The following is a 25,963-nucleotide window of genomic DNA, read 5'->3' on the forward strand; positions in this document are numbered from 1 at the left end:
GTAGCAAACAATTTTGCATATTATTATACAGTAGTTCATAACGTATATTCATGTGTATATATATATGTATATATATTTCGATTGAACAGTGCCACTGATTAAAGATACTTAGGCCCGATATATTTCGTTTCGTAAAGGCCAATTAATTCAACGACAGACTTCTCATTAAATGATTCGACACCTGATAAAGAAACAATCAATGTCATCAACTCTATATCTTTGCGTTTTATGTGATTTTTTGTTTCAAACAAAACTGCGACGCAAAAGGTCCAGCCTTTTACCTTTGGCGCTAGTTTAGAGCATCGGATTACTCACAGATCCATAAAATGGTGGGAAATTAAATTGTTCAAGTTTCGCATTTATCGAACCCTGTCTTCCAGAACGTTCTTGTTACTACGTTCGCTAACTTTTTCAACACAATTCGTGTTATTTGATTGCACGACCGCACTTAAATGCCCTCTCCATATTCGAACATCAGTTATTCAAGTGTTCACATAAATTTCCAGAAAAATTCTTTCAGACGCGTACGGTATAAACCAATCGATTTGGCGAATAACGTAGCTGGGGAATCATTGTGACATTATAGCAATGACATATGACGTATCGAATTTCAACATCCACAAATTTCAAATTAAGACCGAAATTCTGTTCTACAATATTTATCCATCAATATGAGCCAAGAATGAACTGTCACCGCGTGACAATAACACAGATGTGGTACACTGCATGTGTAGATATAGAATACTTCACTCCTCTTCCATTTTTGTAATACTTGAAATATTGTTTTGGTATTCGTGATTATCACCCATAATTTAGTAAATTATTAAATATCTTTTTAAAAGGAAAAACAGTAAACTCTACGTCATTCACGTGCAATATACAAGAATACAACCCGCTTTCATTTAATTAAATACAAATTACACATCTGCGGAGCACCTTGAAGTTGATAGAACGAATAACAATTCATAATAATAATAGTTCAATATAGCAACAATATTATAACTTGTCAATAAATAAATTTATAAATTTTCTTTTCTCGTAAATAAAATATGCCGTCAGTAGTCGCGTTGCGTTAGCCATTTCGCCATCTTCTTACTTCAATTTTCCAGCTGATCCGTTCTGAAGGAGAAAAAACATCAAGTATTAAAATAAGAATCTATGCTTTGATATTTTCATCCGGAAACACTCACCAAAATCTTGAATAATCTCAGCCTGTGCGATTGTCCGATCGGTTTGAAACGGCTGTTGGAGGGTGGCAAAAGTACCAGTTCATCGTCGTCCGAAATGTCTCGCGATTCCAAAACCTGCTCTCGTGTCTCCCGCGACATAACCCGGGGAACAACGACCTCCTCGTCGCGTATTTCCTCCTCCCCCTCCTCATCCTCCTCCTCCTCGTCGTCGTCGTCGTCGTTCTCGGCCTCCACTTCGTCTCTGTGAAAGAGAGAGAGAAAGAGAGAAAGAAAATCAGACGTTAACGAACAAGGACAGAACTTTGCGGGTGTGTTCGGTGAAATATTGAAAATTAGAGGAATTACAGAAAAGGTGGCGGGATCGAGGTTCCAAATTTGAGATGTTCCGAAAGCATCCGATTCCGAATTATTCGATGGCAAAATTCGAAGTAAGGAAATTAAACTTTTACGATACAGCAAAGTTTCGAATGCTCGGAAACCCGGTGGCTCAAAGTTCCAAAATGCTAGATTCTGAAGATTGAAGTTACGATAGAGAAAAGTTCGGAAAAATAAAGTTTCGATAGAGGAAAATTCCGAAAATAAAAATGTACTCACACAGCGTAGGTTACTCGACGAGTGGGTGGGAAAAATGAGAAGAACCGAAAATCAGAATGACCACGACTCCGAACGTAAGAATATCGAAAATCGAAAGCAAAGATAGATGAAAGCGGTGAAATTTCACCAAGGCAGAAATTCACAGAACTGAAAGTTTTCGATGTTTCAGATTTATGAATTTTCACATTTTCGGAACTTTGAGCGCCGCGTTTCGGACCATTCGAAACTCGGATGTTTCTTGAAAGTTTCACTTCTTTGCTTCAAATTTCTCCCCGAAAAAATTCAGACTTTGGCGCTTCCGGAGCATTTGAAATTTGGAAATTCTACCCTGCCCCGTTATTACCGTCGTAGAGCTTTCACGCTTTCGACCGGTGAAGAGACGCCGACGTCGTTAGAGTCCCAGCTGCGACCGTGCCCTCGTCCTTTATTCGAGTTGTACCAATTTTCTTGGAATTCTTGCGCCCCTGCGGGGGCGGAAAGCTGGCGTGTAACGAGTCGCGAAAGCACCCACCGATCCTGCAGCGACTGACCAGCAGCTTCGTTTCCAGAACCTCCCGGAATCGCCGGACGCTCGTCGTTCTCCGGACGGTTACCACCGGCCGGGTAATTATGCTGGCCGCTTCTTTTCCCGTGAGCTGTACAATATTGCCGCAATAACATTTAGCCTCGCGTCGCGGATAAAAATTTTCTCAAAATAAGTTTCAAGCTCAGGCTCGCAAGGTAAGTGAAAGTAGGGTAGATATAATGAATCTGAAGCAATGCGTACCGCCCCAACACGAGTGTCCGTAGCTGAGACAGGAGCCTGAAAATAAAGAAATAAGAAACGTGACGGAAGACAAGATTCAGCGAATATTTTACACCCATAGAAGAAATCAGACGTTGTAAGAGCAAGTGAAGTAAGCCACATTTCGCCTCAAAGGGCTTCGGAATTAAATAATGAAACGCAATAAAAAACCCTCGCGCCGCGATCCTGGTGCCCGAAAGTGGGTTTCGATATATATCTCGCGTCGTATTATTTCATACGGTGTATTACGGTGGCTGCAAATTTCGCGAAATATTTCAGACGGCCCATCGACGGCCGTCACGGTTCTACGATCGCTCAACCTTTCGTCACCTCGCGCCCTTTACGGTTCCGCAAATTTTGCTGCATAATTTCTGACCCCGCTGGCGTAGCACACGGAGCGTATAAATTATAAATCCGGGTACAACGAAAGCTGTGGAAATATTATATCCTCGAGCCCAAAGCACGTAGGTCGCACGGTTAAACTAGGACTTAATTAATTCCCCGACAGTTGGCAAGCTCAGCGGGCAGAGCAATTACTAATTATGTACGTCCCTTTTTCAGCCCGGTATTTTCGCTTCGCACAGTTCGCAGAATAATAATTCCAATTCGTTATTTACGATCTTTCTTACCACATTGTATATACACGAACAGGCATCCCGGTGTGTAATGTTGCGAGCGATCTCGAGAAAAACAAAAATTCTACGGCTGATTGTATAAAACACTTCGCGTTACGCAAGGCGCAAGATTAATTGGCCCAACGAGCCAATTATTATTTCTCAATAATGACATCATAGAGTACGAGGATCATTGATCGCTGTTTGCCTTGCTGTATCCACCCTGGAAGAACCCTTCGCTATCACCGGATACATCTGCAAGCTCACGTAAGCTTTGTATACACAGAAGCCGTGAATTTGACTCGGCGCGCGGCTGTGTTGGCATTGAATCGCAAATATTTGCAGAATCTCATCGACTCAAACAGCGGCTCTCTCTCTCTCTCTCTCTCTCGCGTTTCCGCATGTACATGTGTGTATATACAATACATACCTGTATACGGTTTACCTAAACTGGCTATCCTACGGACAGTACGCGAACCAACAGGTGGTTGGGTTGCTAATTTATTGAGTGTGTTTGCAGTTTGGCCGTTGGTGCAAAACAACCTTACGTAGAATTTTTTACCGCGCACCTTTTCGCATTCCCTCCCTTGTCTTTCCCTCAGTTTTCTACGCTAATTGTCTCCTCCGGATTAAATTTCTCAGGTGAAACTTGTAAATTCTGGTCGGATCATGCGGCGCGTAACATGCGTCGTATATTACGTATAATTTTAACGTTGTTATACCTAGACTGCGCTGTAGACACTAACAATGACGAAAAATAATGGATTTTCGGTTGAATTGACTATTTTTCATAACAATCGATTTTTGTATTTTACTCGCGCGAACGACGCAATGTAATGTCAATTTACTTGATTAAAGTGTTAATTAGTATCATTGTCTTACTTACTAAGTACCTATTTCGCGTAACGAGTGAAAGATGAATAAATATTTTTACCTGAAATTGAAAAACAGTTTGAAATGAAACGATAAATTATAAAAAAAAACTTTTCCGCTACTGCGTATTGAAATTCACGCAACATTTGTTTCAAACGCACCTTTTAAAACAATACGAAATAATTGATTAATCGATCAATTTTTACCGATTCAATCGAATCGTATTCGATTATTTTTTTCGACACAAATAAATAATATAAAATAGCTCGGTGACCATCCGTAGTAGACACCCGTGTGTGCAACGAATAGAAGCCGAATACACGTACATGGTGTCATATTATAAAAGTTTTCACTGCGTATAGTATATAAATATATACATGTGTATGAACCGTACTTATATACCTATATACAGGTATATACATATATATACACCTATGTACAATACATACAATGTAAAGTAGCTGCAGCGATCCCGGAGGGTGACCGCATATTATGCATAAAAATATAGGAATAAATATCTCGTTACGAACTTGTAGTTACACGCCATTATTGCAGCCATTGGAAAATTGTGTAGGTAAACTTTTTACTTTACCGCAGTTAATGCTGCAGATAAAAGTTTAAGGTCTTAAACTCTCGTTCAAACGAATTGCATCTGCAGCCGCGAGGTCTTTAATTTAATTTTTCTCGTGAAAAGAAACCGCTGTAATTTCATTGCCCAATTGCGTATTAGAGACGTTTCGTAGTTAACGGATGAACGGAAACGATTGCCAAATGTTCGTTGACGTTCTTGTATCCGCTGCTGATTTTCACATTATTTTCGCACCATCTTACGTTCGCGGTTATTAGAATTATACAAATGTATGAAGGAGATATTTATAAAACGATATCTGTATAAATGTAACGTAATTCATTCGTTAATTTTCACGCGGAGGCGGAATCGCGTTTGGATATTCGCAATCATCCTCTCTAGTTCGAAACCAGCGGACCGTAGAGTCGAGACTCGTGCATCCGTGCCTGTTTGAATGAGTTGATTTTTCATTAGCAGCTCTTGATAATTTTCTTCCAATTTTCTTCCTTACATATTTACGAATCATTCGTAGAAATTCACACCCTCACAATTTTTTTTTGTTTTTCGCCATATATAACCCTGGACCATAAATTATCGTCTCACGGCTACACGCGTGTAAATGTGTAAATAGAGTAAAACTCAAATGTTTGATTTACCCTTGCGTGTGTGTGCGTATTTTCGTTTTCGACTGCACGATGTAATTTCTACTCTGCGATTCATATTTGCGCCAACGATTCGTTTCACGATCGAACGAAACTTTCCTTTACAGCTCTGAGCTCTGATTCCGACAGAATCTGTCAATTATTCTCATTATTATTATTATTATTATTATTATTATTATTATTATTATTATACGCAAATCGCGGTATTTCACATCGGCGGTAATTATTGTACTGCAGGTATGCCCGTAATATCGATGAGTAAGTATTCGAAATTTGAAGAGGGTTTTGATTTCGAAGCTCACATCGAGTCACTCGTTCAAAGCCTGAGGAGCGTTTGAAAATTAGACGTATTAATTAAACAGGCCATTAAGTAATTGGGCGAACGCAACATCCCGAGGGGCGGGCGAACCGTTATACGCACTTCAATTAGAAATGGAAATATCTGCCACTTCGTGTCACATGCGTTACACGTGAGGCGATGCTCCCACTGTACAATGACAATAAACGTTTCGCAATTTTTGTATTTCACGCCCGCGTACGGAAGAAGCGACGACTGTAGCAATAATCTGAGTTGGTATAAAAATGCGAGAGGAAATTCGCGCTGCGTTGCACTTTTTTAAAAAAGGAGAAGCGACGAAAACACATTGAAGTGAAAAATAAGTGCAGGGATCGAAGAAATCTAAAATGAATCCTAGCCGTATTGTACACCGAGAAACGCGTATTATACGCGTAACCATTTTGCGCTATCGTCGATCCTTTTTTGCTAATTGCAACGCAAAATCAGTGTAGTTGTACGACTGTGATACGGTATAGAATGAAATAACAAAGGTGCCGGTACGAGGCGTGCATACGTCACACGTCGCGCTTCAAACACCGGCTCGGATTAATGCTCTATTCTAATTATTTGTTTTATTTTTCAACGTTTGATCGAGTGGCCATCCCTATCCGTATACGCGCGTTTATTCGTGCACGCGGTATAAGTCAAGGTAAATATAAATTTTATGGCTCAAGTATTAATCTGAGGCTAAGCGGCGCTAGAATCCCGTTCTAAATCCCCGAGGATCATCCTTGCCGGTCCTGTTTATCAACCACAATCAGCGATCCTCTCCCCCGCGGGTCACGCTCAATATTCATATCTAATTTCACGGTAAAAACGGTGATCGTGTTTACAACTGCGACGACGAGTGATCGAAGCGTTTATACGAAATTGTATGTATACGATAAGGTAAATAGATATACCGCGATATAAAACGCGCAATTTATGAAATTCGTCGTCGCGTGATTTCGCGGGGACAACCCTGTCGATACGCGGGTTTTAAATTGACTCTGCTATCAGGGTACGTTTCGTGTTACGGCGATGGCCACTGAACTGAAAATAATCGGTCCGTCGATTAACCGATTACAAAAAAATAATCCGACACGACTCGATCGAATCGGTAAAAATTAATCGATTGATCGTTTATTTCAGTTATACTTTTCTTTTTTTTTTTTTTTGAAACGGTGGACACGAATCCAAAATGTCCTGAATATCAGTATGTAGTCTTATTAGCGGAAAAATTTTGGGTAACTTATAGTTTCGTTCAAATTATTTTTAAATCTCAGGTGAAAATATTCATCTATCTTTTCTCTAATTATATCAAATATGTATATTAGTAAGTAAGAAAATGATGATAATTAATACCGTGATCACATAAATAAATATCGTACATTGCGTTGTTCTTGGTAGTAAAATAACAAAAACCGATTGTTAGGAAGAATAATCGAGTTTGAAAATTTGATTATACTCGATTAATCGGGAAAATATAATCGATTTTATTTGGTCATTCCTATTTCGCGTACGTATAAGGTATACGTATGTGTTTGAATAAATTCGCGAAACTCTCTCGCGCATGCACTCTTGGAAATTTGAAATTAGCTTAATTACCCGCCTAACTTTGGCATACAGCGTACGATAACCGGTCACGGATATGAACGTACTGTTTTACTTTTTTTCCCCCCTCTTTTTCAACCATCCTCCTCTTTCGCGAAGCGTTAATCATTTTAATGATTTGAATTCGTCCAGCATGGCCGGTCGATTTTAACGAGATACCAAATTACACGTATTCTTTTCCTCTGAATCGTATTCTTGCAGGATTTCTTGAAAACCGCGCGTCGAGTTGTATCCGTGTATATACGTACATATGTATATATGTATATATATATATATATATATGTATATATATGTATTCTTCCTTCGTTAACAGCTCGCCGGGAGTCACAATTTAATTAACAACCGATAGACAAATGGATCAAGCTTATTAATCACGTTACGGAGCGAGATGTCGGTGTTATAAGTATAACGTATAGACACGTATACCGCACCTGTACAATATTAATACAATATCAGCGAAAGCCAAACCTACGTGAAACAATTTTGCGTGTTGATTATGAAAATCGCCCAGCGGGCTGGCCTCTGAAGAGATTATTACAGACGGTACGATGTTGTAACTGCGCGCGTATCATTGCGTGCTTTGATATCTACATTATACGCCTCGTCACATTTCATGATTATTAAAATAAGCCCGTCGCAGCGAAACAAGCGACACCGCATGCGTTGACCTCTTTTTCGCGATTATTAAAAAAGTATTAACGCGAATCAGCAATTATTCGAAAGTATTCATTTCTCGGTATTCGTTAAATCGATCGAATATTTTCAAAATACCGTTTCGCAGCGTGCTGCTGCAAATTCTCTGGTGAAGTAATTTGCCCATCCAAATTCCAAGTGTCAACTTATTTGCAAGCGCGTCGCGGGCGGTTTAGCCAAGTCAAGTTTTAATCAAATTATGTTACCCAACCGTGCAACACCGCGCGAGGGAAAATCATGTTTACACGTACACAATAGACCTGATTGTTCCGATTTAATTCTTCGATACGTAAAGGACTTAGTTAGTACGAAACTTGGACGGTTTAACATCCCGCGACGTTTCAATTATAACTCATCGCATCACGACTTATCGGTGTGATTTAATAATCGTTCACGCGTACCTACATACATACACATAGACGTGCAGAACTTTGATCGAGCAAAAAAACGTCTGTAAAAATTGCACGAAGACAATTAAATTGTCAATCACGGATTGCGATGAACAAATTTTTCATCGGAACTCGAATTCATCCTAAAAATTGTATAAATTCGAGTAACAACACTCGGCAATTATCCGATTTCCGTTTTCGCGGTATTAATTAACACAATCGTTACACCTGCGGCAAGCGCATAATTAATTACTCACCAGCGGCGCATCCGGCGAAGCAGAAAACAAGCATGAACATTAACGATCTCGTGACCGCGTTGAGGGCAAAAGCGCGGCCTTTACTCGACGAGGAAACGTTCGCCCGATTTTCCTGCATCTCGTCTCTGACTCTATCGATATTACTTCTTCACTTTTCCTTCGCACAGGTACGACAGACCGATCCAGGCGTGAAAGTTCCGCGTGTCCGACCCTTTGAAGCCTTATCCGCGTCCCTCCAACTTCCACAGAGTTTTCCCTCGGCCTTCAGTGTCCAGCGCAGCTATGCTGCAGTTTATACACACGTATATATGTACGTATATTTACATGGTATATGATGGATTTACGATGGACTCTATCCCCCCGGATTCCTTCGTCCTTTCTGCCTTCCCGTTGTACTATCCGACATACCCAAGAACAAAATAGAGAAGAAAATTTCATCACTCGAACGGGGTCTCTACCAGTCACAACCGTATCGATGTCGATGTGTCGCTTTTACGCGCCTGTTGTACGTATATTCTGTGCCTAAGAATCGTATTTCACCGTTACGCCGATGATGGTGTGAGAACAAAATTACAAAAACAAAAAAACCAAAAATTTGTAACCGCGTTACAAGAAGAACAAAAAAAAAAAAATAAAAAATAAATTAGAACAAACAGATGCCTTTCCACACGGTTCAAGAATGAAATACAACGAAAATATTTGTGTAACGAAAACGGTGATACGCGTCGTTTAAACGCGAGTATAATAACGCGTATAAGCGAGTTTTTTTTTTTCATATTCTTTCTTTACCGTGTAATTAAAACTCGGTTGATTAAATTCTTGTAACGTTTATTTATATATTTTTTTCCTCCTTTCCCTCTAACCGCGAGGTGAAAATCTGCAACAGGTTGACCCGCGGATACTCGTACATGTTACATACGTTGCAGAAAAGGGTTGGTCGGAAGTTGTTTTTTTTTTTTATTTTTTCTTCTTTTTTTTTTTATTCCCTTTTTTGTACTCCGAGTAACAACGACGCGCGGCGCCGCGCCTGTTATGACAAATTTCACCGAAGAATACGTACCTTGGATTCAATTGTTGCAAGAAATTTAACGTGCTTCCGGCGGGGGACAGAGGAAAGAATTAAAGAAGAAAAAAAAAAGCCGAAAAACATCCACCACCATCGGTAATTCTTTCCGCGAAATTTGAAAACAGCGTCAAGTGTAGTACAACGAATAGAACGAAATCGAGTCAAACTTGAAATAATATACGTGTAACCGTACCTATAATTATACTTCAATTAAATTCCTCTTGCAGAAGATTCGCGGGATTAGTCGTACGAAAAAATGTCTAATCGTACGATATGCATACCTATACCTAAACACACGCGTTTGCACCTGAACTCGGGCTGCTCCCTCGTTCTGCCGATCCTTTTATAGAGGTGCCGACTGTCAGGTGCCTCTTTCTCTCTCTCTCTTTCTCTCTCTCTCTTTCTCTCCCTCTCTCTCTCTCTCTCTCACTGCCGACCCGGGGGTCGTGGTGGGGTTGCGCGCCGACGACCGAGCAAGGGATGCCCTGCCTGCACCCTTCGCATGCGTGGCTACGTACGTATGTAGGTAATGTAGGCATGTAATATCGCATCCCACAGGTGAAACGTACGTGCGTCAGTATTAACTCCGGCACTTTATAGCACCTAGGCTATTTCACTTTTCGTTGCCCCGACTAGGCCTCGATTTTTCCATCCTTCAATCGCGATCGATCCGCCGATCGCAACTCGACTCGTGAAAATCGACGTTGTCGTTGCATCGTGCAGTATTTTGAGAAAAAACTCATTTCAGACGCACAAACTGCGGATGCAAAATATGAAGAAAAAAAAATAAATATAACACAATTTAAAGAACAACGCAAGTTCGTTGAAACATGTTGCAATCAACGTTGTAGATGTGGATTTATGCAGAGACGGTAAGTTGTTTTTCGTGTTTTTACCCTAATTGAAGGAAAAATTTTAAATATTGTCTTATACTAGACGTCTCGCATCTTTATGCCTCATGTGTTTGGATCGTAAACTTACGCATACCCGAGTCTTACGGGAAAAATTTTCAGCTAAAGAGTTTATACGATCTGCGCAGGGCGCAAAAAATCTACCTGTTTACCGAAAATCGTGTGAATTATGTAACCCAAATGCCTGAACAGCTGGAGAATAATTGAACGATATCGTTTTTCAAATTTGTGAAATTTATGATTACGTTGAATCGATGTCGTTACTTTATTTGGACACGTTATTATATTGCGAGGAAAATTTGTATGACGCGGTAATTGTTACGGGTTTTCTTATTTTTCATGAATTTTTAGAGATTGAACGTTTTCTGTGTTTCGGGATTTTCCAATATTTATTCTGAGTAGGTTTATACAACGAGTGAAAAAATTCTCGTTGAAAATAAAATCCTCAAATACGCCCGAGTGTCTCGGTTTATTTAATTAAACTATACAATACCCACACCTATACGTAATACCTACGTATATTACATATATATATATATATGTATATACGTTGTACATCCCCTAAGCCGATTATTATTATCTAAGCGAGATATGCGTGTGATAATTATCGGAGGGAAAAATGTTTAATATGGATAAAATGATACACGATACACGTGCAGGTATATGTAAATATAACCTGCGTACGATCATTTTGCAATAAAAAAAAAAAAATACGATGTATCGTTGTTAAAAATCAATCTGTAACTACTTAGCGGGTCAGATTTGAATGTCGTGCATTTGCAGATAAAAAATAAATTGCCTACATTTGATTAATTGTTTGATAATTATTTCGGCAGTGAAAAAATTATTACGTACCGATAGAAAATAATTTGCCTTAATTCTACGGTAAAAGAACTTGACTAAAATAAATTGTTCGTTACTGCCGTATCAAGCGACAATAGTTGATTCCTTGAAATTGAGACGGTTATTTTACAAAATGATACGAAATTAAAAGGCGTCCGAATAATGGTGAGAAAAAATGAGTGAAAAAATAAATTCCCTATAAACGGCAAATAAACATGAAGAATTTCATTGAATCGTCGAATCACGTTTCATGAAATATTTTTCTTATACCGCGAGCGAGGAGAAAACAATTGTCGAAAGATAGTCACGTATGGTTTGAAATAAACGGAATATATTTTTCCTTGTTTTTCCGTCAGTCGTCTCTCGCGTGATATTGAAACGCGTACCTACGTATGCATGTACGGAGCCCCTGTAGATATTGCCCTTATCTCTCCGCGCCTTCAGCGATGCTTGGATAAATTCTGCAGACATTTCGAAAAAATACAAGTTTAAGGTAAACACGCGAATCTCGCCGCACGGTCCAACGGACAAAGTATTAGGGAAAGGGAGGTGAAAAAAGGAATATTCCAACCGCGCACTTTTCGCCTCACGAAATTGCAATCAATTATGAGTTACAACGGCGCTTTTCCCGGACCCTTGAACCAACAATGTAATCATTTAAAAGCCCGCTCTGTCCCATAACATTTGCACCCGCGGAAGCATTTCCACTTCTCGAATCGAGTCGTATATACGTACACGTACATATCGTTCTATATTATATATATATATATATATATATATATAGGTATAACATGTGGCGTCCCAGCCGCCGGTTAAAATCGCGCAAATTTTCGCAAGGAACTTAATAAAGGGCTGAGAAAACAGCGTCGAACGGAACGGGAATTATCACGAGGCTTTTGAGAATAAAAATGACGGAGAAGGAGGTGAATTGAGAAAAGAAGAAAATGGGTTAAAAATAACAGAAACGAAAAAAAAAAGACGAGGAAACATCGACAAGAGAGTGCCTGATAATTTTTTATTGAATCGGGGCCGATCGTGCGTTAATTAAGTCGTAGTTAATATTGTAGGAGAAACCGACAATAGCCGAATGTATCATGTTTCAATTAACGCGCGAATATCCCACGTCTCCTACCCTCGAACAATGGGCAACAATAACGGGCCTAACGTAGAAATGCCTGTTCGGGTCCGTGAGGCCGCCGTGTGTATCCGAATTTTGACGGGTTTTACCCCATTCCGCGTGCATTAAGGTATACGGGGGGCTTACGGGGGCGGGGTTCGCGTGTCATCGAAAGAGTAGGCACGTAATTAAATTGCCGCCCCTGTAAAGACACGGGGTGGTCGTATTAGCACCGCGGTCGAGAAGCCAGAACCCGCTGTCTCGAGTCGTTTGACAATTTTGTCCGAATCCGCGATAATCCTTTGACTCAGCCGACGGCTTGAAAGCTTTTCGTATACACGGAGCGCGAGACGCGCGGTTAAAAAATTGCCACGTTTCGTTTCTCCTTTTCCCCGTTATTTGCAATTATTCACGCGGTAAGCGTACGACAAAGAGGGCATCCGTAAATTACGACATTTGAAGTTTGAGGTTTGTTTTTTTTTTTTTTTTATTCATTTTGTCATTTTCTGTCGGAGTTAAAGTCCCCCCCCCCCCCCCCCCCCTCCCTTCAAATGATATAAGAAAAATTTCGACGCAACAATTTCCGTATCCCCTGAACGCCCCCCAAGCACGTTAGCTGTAATTGTGCAATAATACGGTGTAACCGCACGGTGTGGCGTTACGGGTATGCAGGTAATTACATAAGACGAGTAGAACAGTGCTTCGCGTTTCGCGTTTCTCGGTATCTCATCCCGCAAACGCCTCAGCCATGTGGGATCCGAGCTTTACTCGCGGTTTGTCGTTTCTGATCCCCCGGCGCATATGTGGGAGGAAGTGCTTGCGGGTTGAACTAAGGTCGGCGGTTGCTCAGGTGTCGAGTTTCTCTTAATATTTGCCCTCTCTCTCTCTCTCTCTCCCTCTAATATTCGCGTCTTATTACGCCCCACCTGGCGCAGGTAGCCAGACAAAGCGGGAGCATACATTCAGGAAGGATCTTAACACCCCCGTTATAATATTTTTGCCGCCCGCCTGTATCGCGTATATGTAATGCAAGCTGCAACGTTGCGAAATTAATCATCCCTCGTCCTGGATCCTGGCGAAAAATTTCTCACATCGCTTCTCTCGCGCAGTTGCGGCAGACCTGGAACCCGTTCCTTCGGGGCGCTAATTAAGCTTGATTTAACGAGTGACGGCACTCTCTCTTCTCCCCTCTCTCTCTCTCTCTCTCTCAGAGCACAGTAAAACGGCCGTTTCGCAAGTTTTCTCGACGTTTGTCACCCGACGAACGACGATCGCCATTCTTCGTAGAATCGCGCTGTCTACCCCGAACGAAACTCTTCCACCAATCATTGATTTATCGGGGAAAATTATTTCGCTGATGGGTCCCGCGGCGAACCGCTTCCGGTGTAATAGTTCCGCTAATTTATTACCGTATTTCTACCAGCACTCACTTCTATGTTATACGCCAAACTTGGAACCGCGTGGCGATGAGGCGGGAAAAACGTCAATCTATAATATAGGTAACACACGCATTGTTGTACGTTTTGGCATTTGGTACCTACCCTTTGTTTTTTTTTTTTTTTCTCACAGCTATTTATATACCTGTAAATATATTTTTAGCAGCGGTTTTAACGATCAAACACAGGGTGTACAGTCAGGCCCGGATTAAGGGGGCACGCGATACAAAAAAAGGCCGAATGTCGGTCCTGCAAGATGGGCCGATAGGTTGAATTAAAATATATTGTATTACGATATTGAGTAATTATATTTGATTTTTTTTTTCCCGCCTTAATGCGGGCATAATCATCTTTTACATTTTCAAAATCTAAATTACGAACGATATTACTCACTTTGCTCGACAGAGACAAATCGTTTAGATTTTCCTGTGATAATAGGGAAAAAATTAGCGGTTTACGATATTTTTTACACGTGTGTACATAAAGTTTACGAACTTTGTGCAGATCTTTTGTTGGTAAAGATCAATAAGATTTCACGTTTCCTATTTTTTGAAAATCTTGGTACTATTGTAACAAATTGTGATTTTGAAAACTGAAGGGCCGAAAAGTTCTAGGGCCTAAAGCTATAAACTTTCCAGCCTTACGGTTAATTCGGGCCTGAGAATTTCTCCATAATATGAGAGGAAAAATCGAATCCGTTCTTTCGGATTTTCCATCCTTCGCGCATCGGGCATATTATTGATCATCGTGTTCGCGGAATAATTCGACTCCGGATTAAGCATCAGACTGCCGACGTATTGGATAAATTGTCGACAAGCTAGAGCTAGGAGCAGATTCAGTAATTCGCAGGCAGAGAGCGGAGCTCCGGGAATGCCAAAAGGATCAGTGGGTGAATTTTAAGGGGCGATGGAAGGATCAGGTGCAAACAACGACACGGATCGTAATTTAAGAATCTGTTGGCACGGTTTAATTCTTGCAGACCGTCCCGAAGCGTCTGTGTGCTTTGCGGGCCGACGCGACGTAGACGTCGTGCAACCTCGTGCGTCGAGGACGTCGGACTTTCGCTTTTGGAGAAAGTCGTAAAGCTCTCCCTCTGTCTCTCTCTCTCACTCACTCACTCACTCACTCACTCTCTCACTAGAGATCAGCGGGGTCGAAGGATGGTACTCGAGGATCGAGGATCGAGGCGACGCCGAGGGAGAGCTTGCGGAGACGCAAAATTAAGTTAACCGAGTACCGGGCAGTTAATCTTCCCACGGGACTATCAATAATGGTCTTGTCGTCGAGTTGACGCTAATACTGTTTACCCGAATGCATACGTATAGTCGAAAACACTGACCGTACAAGTTCACAGACAAAAGGGCCCGGAAAGTGAAATTTCGTTAAACTCTCCTCGTTTTCAAAATCTTTCGTTGAACCTTCGTTCTCTTAACAAGAAAGAATTTAAAAGGTAATACGTTCTATATCCAAAAAAATAAATAAACAAGTAAGACAAAAAAAAAAGAAAAATGAAAAATTCAAAAACGGAAAACAATGAAAAATGTAAAAAAGTAGCTAGAAAAACTTTGTACGTCGTAGTCGTTAGCTCTGGGTAAAGCTGAAGAAATGTCTTAAAAATTTGTTTGCACGGGTTCGTTAATTTATATTCGCTTGAGTGGATCGGGCAGGAAGCTGATAATTCGTCCTTTTGGAAAGGGGGGTCACGTAATCTTGGCCCGGGGAGCCAGTGGCCAATGGTAAACCGGCACTGTTTCCAAACGTATAATATTTTTACAACACGCATCGAGTATCATTATAGACAGCGTCGATATCGTCTCGTATTTCCCCATGGCGTATTTCGCGCGTTGTTTCATTCGATCGGTTTTGAAAACGGATCAGTTTCACGCCGCCTGCGTTATTCCTCCCATTTGTATTATACATATACGTATAATGTACGTAGGTATATATTTAACCAGTAGGTGCGAATGTTTGAAGAAGCAACGCAACGCGTCGAGAATATATTAAATAAAAGCTGTGTAATTGTGTAATTGTTCGATTTCATTGATCTACGTCCGTTCTTTCCGTCCGCGGCTTCGAACTTCGCGAAATTTCGTAAATTTTTCACCGTCGTGTGAGAAATTGGAGGAATATCGACGTGGGTACGTCGCGTACGTCAGGCAGTTATTACTCTATTTCGAATTTAATTTGCACCCGCCGCTGCGGAGGCTGCGGCTTCTAAGTTTCGACTCGGAGATTCTCGGCCGAGTACGACTGACGAGTGTGTTGCTCGCGTAAAGTTTGGCAATCGAATTCACCACCTAGGCATCAATGTAGGGTACCTACAACGTGTTAATTACGCCCGCGGCAACGTTTCTCGATCCCCGAAGACCAGACAGCCAATCGAGTTACGGTCAACAATCGCCTCATCCAAGTTAATCGCAAAACGAACGGTTGAACCGCGTATCGTACGGGCGTTTGATTTTCCCCCAACTCCCGTCAGCTCTGAATAACTATTCGGGCACTTATCGATTCCGAATAAAAGAAAATTACATCCAATAATTGAGACTAGCCAGAGGGATAAATCGGAGATCTGGGGCACCGAATTTTTCAATCTTCGGGGTTCCTTTCTTCGCCATTTCTTTTCCTTCAATTCCCAAGCTACGCGAATTGACTCGTTTGCCGCGATAAACGTTCAAAATAATCGGTCAAATATTCGCTTCTGTTCAATTCTCGCTTCGTTTTTAAATTTACTCGTAATTTCTTTCGCGCAAATGTTCCGGATACACGCGCGTTGCTGCTGCGCCCACGCACTGCGATAAACGGTAATACAGAAGGTGTAGGTATGTGTAGGTACAGTAGTGTAATAGTACCTGCGTAATTCGGATCTTTGACCTGCTATTTCGTGGGTGAAATTTCAAACTCTTGCAATAGAAAAGTGCATCCGGTATGCGAAAAAATTAATTCAAGATTGTAAAAATATAAAAATCGGTAACAAGTTTTTTAAAAAAAATTTTTTTTTTTTTTCCGTTCAGACAATTTGCAAGTACACAACTTGATCGCGTATAGAAGTCTCTTTTATTCCAATGGGTAACCGCTCTTCGTAATTACAGATCTCTTGATTCGTCGACGTTGGCGTATACGGCCATCCGTAAATGTATCCCACGGTTAATATAAAGGAAAAAAGGCCCGACTGGAAGGCCAGGGACGAGTTTGTGATCCGCCCGTTTTCACGGTTGCCGAGTAAGCGAGTTGATAGGCATGGTTTTATACCCCTTCTTGGAATTACGAGTCACCCTAATTTTTTCCTCTCAGGCAGGCTAACAATATTATTATACATATACGCCGTCGACAAGAGTGACTAATTTTTTATCTGCGTAATTTAGAAATGGACATCGCGTGTGCGTGCTGCATGCCTTATAGGTATAGGTTCATCTATATGTGTGTGTGTGTGTGTGTATTGTTATCGTTATTAAAATATCATAGGATAGAATTTTACCTCTAGAATAAGCCGGAAAATTTTACAAAGATTCAAAATCATCTGCATTATATTATTAATCACAGGCGTATAAATTCAAGTGAAAAAGAATTTTTATTCGAATTCTCGTCTATAAGCTACGAACACATGTACAGGAAGATTGATTTTTATCACGTCACAAATGAATGGCACCGCGTTACTTTAATGACTGGGATATTTTTTTTTCACCCTTTCCCCTCGCCCCTCTTTTTTTTCATTTTCCACAAAAGAATTAATTGCAAATAGAAAAAATTACACCATGGATGTCAACCCGGAAAAGTAATGTGGCATGGTTATACACGCCATTTCCCGCCTAACGAACGATTTCCCAATAACGATGAACAAAACGAAAAAAAATATATATATATATACATATATATAAATAAATTTAAAAAAAATGTAGACGAACGGCTTCCGTAAAATAAAATTCCGATTGATCCGCCGGACTATAACATCATGTATCATATATCTACGTTGTACCTACGCATCGCAGGTACCGCAATGATTTTTTTAGCAATAAAACTATAAAACGTCAACTATCCACACGCGTGCGCCTTCATACAAATTAAAATAATCTAAAACATTTGTACGATTTATGTGAAAAATCAGGCAACAACTATGTATCGAAAATATATATTTCCCAGTGCAATGCTAGTGACCCGTGTTTTTCTCAGTTTCAATTCCGTGTAAAAAGTGTTCCGTGGGAGGAAGTAGGGCTACGGTTAAGGGCCAGGAGCCTCATTATCGTTAGTGTGCAAAAAGTTCATAACGCCAAATTAAGAATTATGCGGTCATTATTTACCGGCTGGACAAGTTACACGCATCTACAATAACCATCCACGACAAACTGACTGGTATTGGTAACTAAGTGATGATATCCTTCAAAGGATTCGAAACTTTCATATTTTTGGTACAATGATATTTTTACTTACCTATATACTCTCCGTTCATGACTGGGCTGTTTTAACATATCGTGATTGTTTGTACAGAAATGTCATTATCACAACAGCAATGTTTCTTGTGCCTGTACACGAAGTACCAGAAATTAGGTTTCAACCGAAATTTTTAAGCGTTGTATACGCATGCGTATATGTAAATCGCTTCGGTGAAAAAAAAATTTATGGTCGACTGAAAATCGTTGTTGAATTTGTATACTGCAGCGAAATGAGATCGGCCAAATTGACCGTTACAGCAAAACGCGATACGATGAGAATGATATCCTTTAACCCCGCAGGACTCTGGACTATTGTATGTGCGGGTCACATTCCAAATTGACAGGCCGAACTTGTATAATGTGTCTCGCAAACTCCCAAACTTCCTCAATTACTGCAATGCCTGTGAAGGAGGGACCATAGAAAACGAGTCTCTTCATCTTTGATCGATACAAAGCGAATCTTAGCACTGTCAAAACCAGAAAACAAGATCTCGAGCCCAACTCCTTCGGAAACACCTGTGTATAATTTGCGAAAAATTCAGCGTCTGGTTCGCTTTTGATTTCATTATTTCTACTCGCGAAAGTTGTTTTAATAATAACTGCCCCTGACATCCTTCCAGTGAATTTAGATTCTTCCATCAGGATGGAGTGGGTAATCGATTCAGACGGAATTTGAAGTCCAGACTTTGCTCTACCGAAAGTGTTCCCAGCGTTTCTCTTCCCGCTCTCCGCTCTCTTACATTTTCTATTTTTCTCATCTCTCGGATCATTTCCGTACCTCGATATGTGCGCAGACTGATGCAAATCGCAGTTTAATAGCTTCGTAAATGCGAAGAGCGTCGATCGGTTGATCAACGAACGAATCAAACTGGTTATCAACATGTTTGTCGTCGTTTATATCCATGCAGTGCGCTTATACTCACGAACGTGTGTCAAGTTTTGTGCAAAATATTCTTGATCCTCGTCTCCGGCAGCGGCTTTTCTCAACACTTTTTTGCCAATCTATTTCTGACGTCGAATATAAAAATAGTCTTGACAAGGAGACGCCGGATTCCTTGCACCATTATAATAATACCTTTGGAAAGGGAAAACCGCTCCTACGCTCCCTTACAATAAGTTATTGCCAGAGATATCTAACCAATTGATTCGCACACGTGTTGCATTCACCGAAAGCTGTGCCTTCGAGATATGCGATGATTATATGGCTTACCTCGTATTTTTATGGTAACTGGAAATATATACTCGGATTATTCTACGTAGATTTCACAATTGCATAATAGAAATTGAAAGGATCTGTTATTACGTAAACAACGGATATTGGATGCAAAGAAAGTTCTCTTTGTAGACAGCTTATACGATCACGAAAAGTAACTGTAAAATATGAAGTTATTACGTTTTTGGATCTGTAGATACAAGTATACGTTTTGCGATGTACGATTTATTTTTCTGATTCAATGGATCGCTGCATTGCAGTGGAATAAAATTTGCATCAAAACGCATGAGAGAGTCTCGTTGTTGCATTGTCGTGCTGTTCGACGAATACCAAGCATGGTTTAGACTTCAGAAAATGTGCCTGAGAATCAAATATGCATAAAAAAAAAAAAAAAACTTTTCCATGTTACACGGTATCCATACATATCAGTCGTATATTATACCTTTGCCATTGTATTATTGTCGTAAGGTATTAATGATTTATTACATCGTCATCGGTAGAAAATTCAGTAATTTTCAGAGTAATAAAGAATCTGTTGTACTATTGAAAAAAAATTCGTCATTTTGCCAAACAAGAATGAACTTTTCAACAAATCATTATTACAATTTTCATGACAACTGTTTAATCGAATGTGCGTGTCAGTACGCCTTGCTTTATGCAACTGGTCTTGCATACTGATCCTTGGGTATTATCGACGTCGTTGTTATCGGCCGAAGCTGCGAGTCGTAGTATTTTCCGAATTCCGAGAAGCGTCGCCTTCGGTAGTTTCCCCATATAAAATGGCCGCCGACCCGATCGCAGCACCAATGACGTTAGAGAGCCTCTACGAGTACACACTATCAAAAACTATATGGATAGAACATTTTGTCATGGCTCTGGTTCCACCACTAATTTCATCTTGAGTGCAGGGAAAAAGAACCCGGAAATACCAGACTAAAGTTATTACCTCCTAAATCGTGCCATTTAAAAAAAAAATCCTCAATATTGTGAACAAATTGGTGAGTAGACGATGTGCCGCCGGATTGTAGAACTCTTGAAATTAGCAAATTTTACTCTAGCCGCGTAGCTGCGTGTAGTGCCGAAGACAAGCCCCTTTTTAAGGGTTATAGCCGAGAGCATTGACAACTCAGTTATCGTATACTTACGTCCTTCCGGTTTTACGCATTTTCTTCCAGCATTTAATTACCCTTCTCTTACTGTAGGTCGTTTCACTATTCCATAAGAAATTTAATATACCATGAGTTCTGGTCGGCCTATCAAATGTGTCGTAGTCGGCGATGGAACTGTTGGAAAGACCTGCAAACTCATTTCCTATACAACCGACAGTTTTCCCGGAGAATATGTACCCACCGTGTAAGTAATTCGTATTAAAATCACTCAGTCTGGTGCGGTGCAATTTTCACACCATCTCGTATAATTAAGCTTATCGCAAAAAAACTAATCACGTACTTTTTCTCGTCACGCCTCAGTTCTACTAACGCAACCTTTTAACTTGTACGAACTTCATTTCCCAAATCGAGTCAAAAAATTATCTTGCGAGCGACATAGCTTTGTACTAATTTTTCAACGCCTTAACAGTAAATTGATGACTGCTGCTGGATTTGGTATTTTACCAAATCTTTTATTTTACGCATTATCAAAATATGAACCAATCAATCTGTTGATTACAATCTCAAATTAAAAAGCAGGAATAGAAACTAGCCTTTGCTGTTTGTGGTAAAATTTCTGATTTTTGTACTGTAGATTTCAAAATACCGAAATAAGAAAAAATCGTATTTGAAACTCTGGCAGTTTGTGAAACTATTTGTTAAATTGAATAAATACTAGATTAAAAGAGAAGGATCAATATTGAATTAAAGTCTTTTCTGTGATTCTCTCTCCCGACCGCTTACTCCCCCCATAAAGTGTGGAGTAGTAGGGTGGCTAATAATAGTTTAGGCATGGCTTCAAAATGTCCCACTATTCACAGGAAGCAATCTGTTTGTAATTATCCTACTGGAACTTCCCTTCTCCATAAAAGCGTATTATTAATCTCGAGTATAATTATCGATACAGAGAATAATGGCCTTGTCTCATCTCTTCAATAATAACATATTTTTTCATTTTCCCACATCTGATGATTCAATTTAGAAAGTGAATATTGAGTTGAAGAATTTGAAATTGCTTAATCATGTTTGTTCCCTATAAATTTTATCTGGACGATGTAAACTTGAACTAAAATATGTAGTCAATTATGTGTAATTAATTAATTGGCCAGAATAAATTTGAACAAACATCTCTGTGACATCTGTGTTGTAATGTATTTTTAGATTTGACAATTATTCTGCCCCAATGGTGGTAGATGGTATCCCAGTAAGCCTAGGACTCTGGGATACTGCTGGTCAAGAAGACTACGACAGACTGCGGCCCCTCTCTTATCCACAGACTGATGTATTTTTAATCTGCTTCTCCGTCACAAGCCCTTCGTCGTTTGAGAACGTTACGAGCAAGTGGTATCCTGAGATTAAACATCACTGCCCAGATGCACCGATGATTCTTGTCGGTACTAAAATTGATTTACGGGACGACAGAGAGACTCTCACTGCTCTGGCTGAGCAAGGACTTAGCGCTATTAAACGTGAACAAGGACAGAAATTGGCTAACAAGGTAAAGCTTGAATAGCATACACGACTTTCAGAACCTGCTCGCGCTCCTTAATTCTGACAAGAGGTAAAAAGGGACCAAAAGTAATCAGGCTTACGGTCAGTTATCTGTAATGATTTTTTACATAACTTCAGATACGGGCAGTCAAGTATATGGAGTGCTCAGCGTTGACACAACGTGGTTTGAAACAAGTATTTGATGAAGCTGTGCGTGCCGTTCTAAGACCGGAGCCACAGAAACGCCGACAACGAAGGTGCAGCATGCTATAAATTCGTAACAAAGGCCATTCAAAAAGAAGGAAAATATAGGAAATGCAGATGAGGATTGAACGGCGTGAAATTTCGTTTGCCGTTACGAGTCGGCTCTTCACTGTTGTTTTCCCAAGTTCAGGTGATGGGATACGAAATATCGATTGAGTAGCTAAAAAATTGGCTTATCTCAGGTACGGTGTTATATATTTGATTTTCTGATTTTACACACAGCGCGTCGTGTGCACGGAATCTCAAAATTTAGCAATTATCTTTTCTAAAATATCAAGCTGTAAAAGACTTAAGAAGTACCAATAATCTTCCTCCGACTGAATTTGAAAAATGGCGTGAAGACAGGTTCTGATATTTTGGCAAATTGCTAATTCGATTAACTTACTTCGAATTGTACTATTTTTGTTTCCAATTCGACCGCGCCCACTGAAAGAATTATTTGTTGATTTCTGAATTCGCATTTTCCGTTAGTCAAGCTATGGTATAAAAGAATGAAAGAAAATTAAAAATATGTATATTTATTTATTTTTTAAATCAGTTATTGATCCTTTTGCTAAAATACCATTACCTAAATGGATGTTTGTCAATAGCGGTCAATGACAAAGTTTTAGAATATTGCCCATATAATTCACGTGTTACAACATCTGTATTTTAACAATGAAACTGAAAGCATGTTACGTTTTCCCGAATGAAACAAAAGTAAAGTAAAATTACGGTAGCTATTCAATGTTAGCAGGTCTTCATGAGGAAATTTAGTTATATAATACAGAAAATAATGTTAAGTGTAGGTAGATGGTGCCATAGCAACGAAAAATCAAATAGTGCATACAATTCATGGATTGTTCGTTCAAATCTCAGACAATACGTTGCCGATTTAATTAAAAATGATCATGTAGCAAAACAAGCAACAATTTTCCCACTTCCTTCATCTGTTTACTTTATCTCATTAATACCACCGCCTCAAGCTCATTCTGTTATTGTTATTATCTTTGGTTACAGATATAATGCAAAAATAATATTGAAATAATCTTGATTCGTATCAGGTTGTCCAATAAACTGATTTTATCATGTTTTTTTTCTAGATTTTTCAGAATCATTGAAAGTATAAAACGACTTATATATTCCAGTATTTAACCTGATTTTAACTAAATATCACAAACAAGCTTGTCAGTATCGCGTTGCTGGCCCATGATTGTCATCACAAGAGTCTGAATATTATGTTTTATTGAAGTATAAGTTATAGGTAATATAGCTGTGGAGGTAGAATCTGACTCGAACAAATACTATCTTGCATTTGGCGCACAATTATTTACTCATTTTACAATTAGCAGTTTATTGATATTTGAAGGTCACTTTTTTATTACGTTCATCTTAAATATTTCAACAAATTTTTGATAAAACTTAGCATATTCTCAGAATTTCATGCTCTCTAAACCCCTACACCTCAAAGTAATATTACTAAATAAAACTTAAATAGTTTTTAAACATGATATTTTTTTATATTTATCTTAAAAACTCAAGAAAGGTATAAGGCCTATGAAAAACGTAGGACATATGTGCGATGTACGCACTTTGGTTAACGCAATGAACTGAATGTATGCCATATTAAACGAATATTCCCAATTAAAGTAATAAGAAAGAAAAAATAGATGAAGAAAAATTTTAACGCAAACCAAAAATAGATTAACACACATATTATATTCTAGTAGGTAAGGTTGAACTAACAAGGCAGAGCGCTGCTTGCTAGATGTATATAATGTAGCATAGGATGAACTTATTAAAAAAAAAGGCAGTCTGTAGTGATTTTTTTACTTGTCAAGTTCAATCGATATATTATGCTTAATCCTAACGATAACGTTGTATTAATCAGTTATTTGTAAATTACATTGAATTGTACCAGGCATAGTTACGGACTCATATCCAAAAATTGGCACATAGCGCATCGATTACCTTTCATTTATAAATGGAAATACTTTTTAATACCCGTTAACATAGTTTGGCATTACCGATTGCGTATTTTTTTTACATTTTTAATACTTTTATACTTTCATTATTAATGCAAGTCTCTTATGATAATTTTAAATGACGTTTGAATTTTATTGATCAGAGATGTCGTCGTTAAAGAATGCAGCAACCAATGTTTACAGGTGCTTGGAATGAGTTTGCTATATTCTGGTACTTGGAAAAATATTATTCTGTGTCTTTAACAATTGAGAGAGTGAAACGTTTGAAACTAATCATAGTTTTATATTCAGATGATTACTAAGTTATGCTTAACGTTAAAAGTGGATTGCATTCATTGTAAGTGGTGAATTTTCTCTTTATCACTGAAGTATCAGCTCTTTAAATTTCATTTGTTGAATCGAAATTATTAATCTGTAATTTTTTTATCTTATGACAAGGTTTGTGAAAAAGCTCGAAATATCATGTGTAGATTATAGTACTAATTTTATTTTTAAGATTGCCTAAGAAAATTTTAACTTATTTTTTTTTAAAATTTTTTTTATTGAAATAGAATGTACAAAAGAAGAAAGAAAAAGAAATTTGCATTTTTAATGTGTTTAGAGTTAATTTCTTATTCGAACGGCTGTTTATTCATTTTTTTTCTTTTTATTTCCTTTACATAGTATTCTTTTATTCTAGTGTGCACGTTACTGTCATCCGATTTTTATAATCAATACATTCATTATTATTCCTTTCCACTGAAGTTTCATAAAATGCTTATATTTAGAATGTCAGCATGAAAATAAGCAGTTCAATTAATATGAGTCGTTACTTGATCGTATATACTAACGAAGTTTCCACGCGCGAAAATAACAGTATAAACAGATATTCTTCTATATGTGCCTTGCTTTTGGTGTGTCATACTGTTGAACATTTTTAGTTTTTAGCCAGGTAAATATGAAATGATTATGTCATTTCCAACACAGTCAATAAAATCCAAGCTGTAGTAACATACATAATATACATAACATATATATATATATGCAAGTTACGCACACAATTAGGGAGCAGAAAATAATAGTACATTCCTGCATAACGATTTTGACGTATTATAATTTTTCAAAATAATATAAATAGCAACATGTTAAAATTATTCGATAACGAAACGAGAAAAAGAAAACGTGCGCAACGGAGAGAAAGAGAGAGAAGATACACAGAAAGAGTAAACCAGAACAAATAAAATCAGTATTTAATTGAAAAATTTACAATTTGAACACGGAAAAATATACTACTTACAGATAATGCAATAAATGGAATTGCTTTAACAATAGATTTTGTATGACTTTACTCTGATACAGAGTGCTGTAAACCAAAGTTTAATAAACGATTTACTACAATCTATATTACAACATTTACAATCATTGCACGTTTAACGAATATAGTTGATAAATAATTTATAATATATTCTAGTCACCACGGATCTGCTTCTATAACAATATTTGTGAATACGAAATACATACTAAAATTAATACAAAAAGTGTATTTTCCA

At 38.8% G+C, this 25,963-nt stretch overlaps 2 protein-coding genes across 4 annotated transcripts; one reads left to right on the plus strand and one right to left on the minus strand.

The window, feature by feature from the left end:
- Positions 1-44: 44 nt before the first annotated feature.
- Positions 45-20,731, minus strand: LOC107221938. Of its 3 annotated transcripts, none has more exons than XM_046729968.1 (6): positions 20,713-20,731; positions 8,555-8,839; positions 2,551-2,586; positions 2,128-2,419; positions 1,191-1,431; positions 45-1,119 (listed from the first exon to the last, which is right to left on the minus strand). In XM_046729968.1, the coding sequence occupies exons 2-6, from the start codon at positions 8,670-8,672 to the stop codon at positions 1,093-1,095; spliced, it is 714 nt and encodes a 237-aa protein (XP_046585924.1). In that variant the 5' UTR covers positions 8,673-8,839; positions 20,713-20,731; the 3' UTR covers positions 45-1,092. The 3 variants fall into 3 exon arrangements, with proteins under 3 accessions (XP_046585924.1, XP_015516609.2, XP_046585923.1); XM_015661123.2 differs by lacking the exon at positions 20,713-20,731 and adding an exon at positions 9,814-9,947; XM_046729967.1 differs by lacking the exon at positions 20,713-20,731 and adding an exon at positions 9,814-9,943 and having other exon boundaries at positions 8,555-8,949.
- LOC107221927 (ras-related C3 botulinum toxin substrate 1) lies at positions 20,375-25,815 on the plus strand. Its single transcript, XM_015661112.2, has 4 exons — positions 20,375-20,565; positions 20,770-20,920; positions 21,877-22,213; positions 22,345-25,815. The coding sequence occupies exons 2-4, from the start codon at positions 20,805-20,807 to the stop codon at positions 22,477-22,479; spliced, it is 588 nt and encodes a 195-aa protein (XP_015516598.1). The 5' UTR covers positions 20,375-20,565; positions 20,770-20,804; the 3' UTR covers positions 22,480-25,815.
- Positions 25,816-25,963: the final 148 nt, after the last annotated feature.

Source organism: Neodiprion lecontei, chromosome 1 (assembly GCF_021901455.1).
Source record: "Neodiprion lecontei isolate iyNeoLeco1 chromosome 1, iyNeoLeco1.1, whole genome shotgun sequence".
Taxonomy (NCBI): Eukaryota; Metazoa; Arthropoda; class Insecta; order Hymenoptera; family Diprionidae; genus Neodiprion; species Neodiprion lecontei.